Genomic DNA, 7046 nt, shown 5'->3' on the forward strand with positions numbered 1-7046 from the left:
GTCGTATTGATTCCTTTACAGACTGTAACCACCTATCTCACGGTTGTGAGACGTGGTTATGGCTGAAATTTTACCGCGATTTCGCTGGAAACGGGTGCAATTATTCAGATTAGCACCCGCTCCCGGTGAAATCCTGCGGTTGTCCTTATGACAAATTTTTAATTATATATATATATATATATTAAATTATATCAAATACTGTAACTCAAACCCCTTATAAACTACAATCACAAAGTGAAGCTGAACCTTTTTTTTTTAATTTCACATTAAAGAAGGTTCACAAAGCACCTACGGCCTTGACGATTACATTCTCATTGCCATAATCACGCTTCGCGCTCTGCTGTTAGATTATACAGGCTCTAATTTTTTTAAATGTGGGCTTATTTAAAAATTCACCTAAAATAGTTTTAAAATATATTTGGTATCTGGATAAAATTTTTGGATCTATGAAAAAAAATTTCTTTCCATTTTTTGAACATTTTCAAATTTTTGAAAAGTATATAACTTTTCTAATTTTCATCAAAAATAAACATTTTATTTGGATAATTTGCAAGTCTTTTACGCATCTATAGGAAACTTTGACAAAAATTTATAAAATTTCAACAACAAAAATTTCAAAACCTTGAAAATGCACTCAATTTCTTAATTTTGGTTCGAAATATCTGATTAACGAACTTATCCTTTATTTTGGGGACCTTGAAAAGTGTATTAAATGCGGACTCGATTGGACAAATTTTTCAAAAGTTAGCGTGGCTACAACATTCAGGTATCCATACATACAGACATACAGACAGACGTACAGGCGGACAGACACCGACAAAATTTTATGATTTTTGGATTCTGTGCGCGACGAAACGTAAAGATCCGTTAAAAACCACAAATCGAAAATTTGGACGACTACATTACACTAGCGTTTTTAATTTTCATCTAAATTAAAAATGTCACTTGGATAATTTACTAGCCTTTGCCCATCTATGAGAAACTTTGACAAAAATTTTTATAAGTTAAAAAAAATGGAAAATTTTGAAAATGCTATAATTTTTTTAATTTTGGGCTAATCGAAAAATTTGGGTAGAATAGTTTTGAAATATGTATGGTATATGTTGCAAATTTTGTGTAAAATTTTTGGATCTATAAAAAAAATAATTTTCTCTATTTTTTGAAAATTTTCAAATTTTTAAAAAATCTCACGAACAAAATCCCCTGCGTTTTCCTTGATTTCCAGATTTTTTCTGACCCGCAGCTACCCTCGACAGTACGTTTCGGGACCTGGCACTATTTCAGTCTTAGTTTTTGTTCCTATCGACTGGAACCACTATTTTTTAAATATTACTATACCATTAAGCCAAAATCCATTTCGGGGTAAGCATGACTCACTCAGTTCTAGCTACGTTATATTGTCGAGGATCAAGACATTTATTGTATGAGACATCAATGGGGGGGGGGGAGGCTGGCTACATTTTAGATTATTCTATAATTCCCGTGTTGCTTGTTTACACACGCTCGTTCCACAGCACTGTTTTGACCCAGATCGCTGATCAATTTCTGTATCAATCACTCTAAGTGAGGAGCTTCACAAATTCACCATGTAGGACTCTCCACTCAGGCTTATTAGTATACAAGGTCTTTTTTCCGGTGTAATTTACTCTACTAACATTTGACATTCATGCATTTCTTAAATATACACACAAAATGTTCCCTTTTCTCTAAAATTTCAGTTGGAAACTTGAATTAAAAACAGCCGCTGAAAGTGGATTGTTACTCTATAACGCCGGACAGTCCTCATATGCAGACTATTTAGGCATTGAGCTAATGGATAGCCGTATTCGACTCTTGATGAACAAAGGAAATGGGCCTACAGAATTGATTCATTCGACAATAGTATCTGATGGTAAATGGCACAGCGTAGTTGTTGACTTCAATCCAAGCGCAATTGGAATTACCGTCGACAACGAAGAGAAGTCGATGGCACTGCCTTCAGGAGGAAATCGATATCTGGACCTAGCAGACACATTGTACATAGGAGGTACCGAACTGAACAAGATGGCCAGAGCCCTCAGCAAGGGCCTCAAATCAGGGGACCTGAGCTACAAGGGATGCATCAGAAATATGTTTTTGGATAACAAGGAAATCGGCTTACCAGATGTCAAGGTCAGCCAGGGTATCGTTGTTGGTTGCGTCTGGGGATTCCCCTGTGCTGAAGCTGAACCCTGCGTGGAGGGTGCCAACTGTTCTCAGCTGGGGGTCACGTCTTTCAAATGCACCTGTGATCAACCTCTTTGCATCAAACCCACATTTGCTGAAGATAACAAGGTTGGTGGTCTCACTATGATAAAAAATATTATTCTGTATTATTATCCTTTTTTTTAAAGTTCCAGTCACGAGGTTTCGCATGTATTATATTGTCGAAAACAAAATAAAAAATTAATGTATTGATGTAAGTCTTTTTTAAATGTAAGTCGCTGTTACACAGGAAAACAGATTTTCTTGAAAATCATTACTTTTGTTCATACACACGCAAAAGAAAAAAAAATAAATTCCAAGTTGGCTTCAAGTGGTATCCTGTTAATTCAGTTTCATTCAATTTCGAGCTCAACAAAATTTCCAAATCAAATAGAAATTAAAAGGTACGATAAATATTTTTACTATAGATTTCTATTAATATTAGTATTAATTCTGTTAATATTCCTCTTTTATTTTGTAAGGATTCGAAGCTTTTTTCGACTAGCAAACTTTTTCCACTGGTAAAAGTTGCCTGAGATGTGGGTGATGTTGGTTATGGTACGAGGTAAAGTCGGGTAGGGTACGATTTAAAGTCTCCTAGGGTACGGGGTAAAATCGGCTAATGTATAGGGTAAAGTCGGGTAGGGTACCGGGTAAAGTTGTCGAGGGTACGGATTATTGTCAGTTAGAGTCCAGGGTAAACTCGACTATCTGACGGGGTAAAATCGGTTTGGGTACGGGGTAAAGTCGGCTGGGTTACGGAGTAAAGTCAGCTATGGTAGGTGAAAAGTCAAATAAGGAAAACAGTACGAAATTTCTACACATTATTGATACGAGAAAAATTTTAATTGTAAATTACTTTTTAAAATTGAAAATTAATTCTGTTCATAACATTTCACAGCTTTTTCTACTATTTTAAAGAAAAGTTATTGAAGCTTTAAATAATTTTGAAAGGTTTCAAAAGCACAGCAAATTTTCATAAGATTTCTAGAAAAATGTGAAATGATTTTTGATTTTGAAAAATTAGGCATTAAAGAAAATTAAAAAAGATTTTGTTACAATTTATTATTGAATAATTTAATATTTGAAATAATTTAAATAAATTAAAAACAAAATGTAAACTTTTAAAGATTCCGAAATAAAAGTTTCGAGCTTCTTAAGGATTTCGAATGGTTTTAAGATAAAAGAAAAATTTTCCTAATATGGTTGAAAAAATGTTATATTTTAAATCTAATTTTGTAGAATATAAAAGATTGCTAAATTTTTTGAGAAGAATAAAGAATAATTTAGAACTTAAAAAGATCTTGAAAACTAAATAGAGAAAAATGGAAATTTCTAAGGATTTAAAAAAAGAATTTCGAAAGGTTTCAAGAGAATAAAAAACTTTTCTTAAAATTCATGGGAACATTTCAATCGTTTTTGAAGATTTTGAAACTTTTAAAGAATTGGGAAAGGTTTCAAGAAAATTTTTCTAATTTTTAAAGATTTTTTTTCATTTCAGAAGTAGTTCGTGTTATAAATGTAACCATTTTCTTTAAATTTATCTATTTTATTGAAAATTTGTCTTTTTTGCAGAAAATTAATCTTCTTGATCGAAAATTCATCTTTTTGTATTTAAATATCAACTATTACATTTTTCGTTGAGTCTTTTGTTGAAAATGTAACTATTGTGATCAAAACTCTTCTCTTTTAGTAATAATTTAATCTTTTTGGCTAGAAATGCAACTTGTTGAAAATTCATCCTTCTTGGTTGAAGATTCAACTATTTTGTTGAAATTTCGCCTTTTTTGAAAATTTCAACAGTTTTTGATTTGAAATTGACATCTTTTTTGGTCGCGATAATAATGATGATTTACATTGTTCCTTCAGAACTCATCTTTGCTTGAAAATTCAACTATGTGGTTGAAATTGGACTTTTTTGTTAAATTTTAATTTGTCACTTCTGAAATCTCTAAAACTCTTTTAGAATGTTCTGCAGAATCTTATAAAAATTATAATTGCATAACATTAAAAATAAATAAACAAATAAACCTAATAAATGAGCAGTTATTAGTAATTTTTGTTTCATGTTCATAATGTTTTGAAATCAATAATTACACCGGCACATAAAAAAGTGGTTTGTCCGACAGACTACACTAGCATATCTATATGTTTTTGGTGTCGCTGAATTCGAATCCAGTGTCGAAATAACCAAGTTGGCTCGTATTTTTCTGAAAAACGAAAAAAATAGATGTAAAATCGACAAAAACAGCGATTTTTCAGATATATTTTTGCAAAAAAAAAATATATTTTCTCACCCGGTGGACTTAACCAACATATTTACATGTCTTTTGGGTCGCTGAATTCGAATATGAGGCCCAAATAAACAATTTGGCTCATACTTTTTCGAAAATCGCAAAAATAGACGTAAAATCGGCGAATACAGCGATTTTTCTTCTATACTTTTACAACAACAAAATTTTTCATGCCCGGTGGTCTAAATCAGCATATCCTTATGTTTTTGGGGTCACTGATTCTGAATCCGGGTTTCAAATTACCCAGTTGGCTCATATTTCATCGAAAAACGCAAAAATAGATACAAAGTCGACAGAAACAGCGATTTTTCGTGTATATTTTTGCAAAAAAAAAATATATTTTCATGACCGGTGGACTTCACCAGCATATCTATGTGTTTTTTCGGTGGCTGAATCCAAATCCGGGGTCCAAATAACCGAGTTGGCTCATATCTTTTAAAAAAACGCAAAAATAGAGGTAAAATCGAACAAAACAAATGACTGTGAACAAAACAAGTGACAGATCCCGCTCGAACTTCACGTCAAAACAAATGACTGTGAAACAAACAAATGAAAGATCGCGATCGAACTTCAAGTTAGTAAAGAGGACAGTGGTGACAATCTCTTCAATCGTGCTTCTAAATGTGACTTCAGCACAGTTTTAAAAACCATTATCAGTTGTTTTTTTTTGTGTTTTTAAATCAATAGTTTACTATACTATACTTATACTATTACTATAAACTCTCAAATCAAAACAGATCATGTCTTCTAAGCGCTGTTTCAATTCCAATTTATACACTTCCAATATAGCGCATAATTGTGTGGGTGATCCAGATGAATTTTGCTACATATGTGGTAAATTTGAGGTTTTAGAAAATCGAAGAGTAATCAGCGATGACGTAAAAACAATTTATAAAAGCAATTTTGGTATGGAAGTTCAAAACCAAAGTGAAAATTGGGTTCCTTACAAAATTTGCAGTGCTTATTATAAGGCATTCAATCGATTGAAAGACAGATAAGGAAATAAGAAAACCCTTAAGATTCAAGAACCTACGATATGGAGGAACCTATCGAATATCCTGATGTACCTAGCGTCACTAAATCTCTTGAAAATAACGATGTTACAAAAAACTAAAAAAATTTGTCACTTGACAGACAGACGACTGAAGCAGAAGAAAATAAAAATACTGATGAAGATTTCGATGTTGATCGTGATGAAAGTGACATTTTAGATTATGGTGATGACGAGGATGATGATGAAAGCAGCGATGTTAATACAGAAATGTATATACCAGACAATGAAAAGAATAAAGTTCCTAGGCTATTTACGTTGGAAGAATGGAATCATTTATTCGCGAGATCTCGTTCTCCCTAAATATGCTTCAGAGTATCTTGCTTCCGTTTTGAAAAAGAAGAACTTAATAGCTAAAGGAGTTAAATCAAGTTTCTACAGAAATAGAGAAAAAGAGTTTAGACAGTTTTTTACTTCTGAAGAAAATGATCATGGAAAATTAGTCTATTGTAAAAATATTGACGGATTAATGGAAAAAATGAAACCTGGACTGTATAGGCCGGAAAATTGGCGGTTATTCATTTTCTCTTCTAAGGGCAGTCTAAAAGCAGTATTATTGCATAATACTAATGTTTACGCTCCGATTCCAATAGCACATTCTACGGAACTGAAAGAGCATTACAGTAACTTAAAATTTGTCCTGAAAAAAATCAATCACTCAACTTATAAGTGGAAAATTTGCGGGGCTCTCAAAATTCTTGGAATCGTTTTAGGACAGCAATCAGGGTCAAAAAGAACATCGTTTGAGCAAGGACAAAAAATATGATTGAAGATCCTCTAGTTGACCCAAAAGAAGTTTTGATTCTATCCCTACATAAAAAGCTGAGTCTTATGAAACAGTTTGTCAAAGTGCTTTATAAGGATGGCCATTGCTATGCGTATTTGGAAGATCAATTTCCACAACTCTTCGAAGCAAAATTAAAAGAGGGAATCTTTGATGAACCGCAGATAAGAAAAATGTTGCAGGACCCAAAATTCATTACAAAACTGTCTGGCACTGAAAAAGATGCCTGGCTTAGTTTTAAAAATGTTGTGAAAAACTTTTCAGGTAATAAGAAAAGTCCAGACTATCAAAATGTGGTTTCAGAAATGGTAACAAACTTTGGTAAACTAGGCTGCCTTATGAATTTGAAGCTACATTTTCTTCATTCGCATATAAATAAGTTTCCAGACAACCTGGGAGACTTTAGTGGAGAGCAAGGCGAACGTTTTCACCAGGATATAAAAGAGATGGAGAGGCGATATCAGGGATGTTGGGATATCAGCATGATAACTAACTACTGTTGGAGTTTAAAACGAGATCAAGTCAATGAAGGTACCAAACGAAAGCGAAACCCATTACGTAGGTCTTTTGAGGACAAAAGGTTTCGATACAAGCGATATACCAGGTGTATACATATGAAACCGGTATTGCCATCTAGCGGCCAGTAGGCACACTTGTAGGCACTGTCGGAACTTACCATTTGTGCTAATTGGCG

At 33.1% G+C, this 7046-nt stretch overlaps 1 protein-coding gene across 3 annotated transcripts in view; it reads left to right on the forward strand.

Annotated features, from left to right (window-relative positions):
* Window positions 1-7046, forward strand: part of LOC117171503 (chondroitin sulfate proteoglycan 4) — a 128407-nt gene that overhangs the window by 75828 nt on the left and 45533 nt on the right. For all 3 annotated transcript variants that reach the window (XM_033358870.1, XM_033358871.1, XM_033358872.1), the window contains exon 6: window positions 1719-2313. In XM_033358870.1, coding sequence (XP_033214761.1) covers window positions 1719-2313 — 595 coding nt within the window. The remainder of the gene's footprint in view (window positions 1-1718; window positions 2314-7046) is intronic.

Source organism: Belonocnema kinseyi, chromosome 4 (genome assembly GCF_010883055.1).
Source record: "Belonocnema kinseyi isolate 2016_QV_RU_SX_M_011 chromosome 4, B_treatae_v1, whole genome shotgun sequence".
Classification (NCBI taxonomy): Eukaryota; Metazoa; Arthropoda; class Insecta; order Hymenoptera; family Cynipidae; genus Belonocnema; species Belonocnema kinseyi.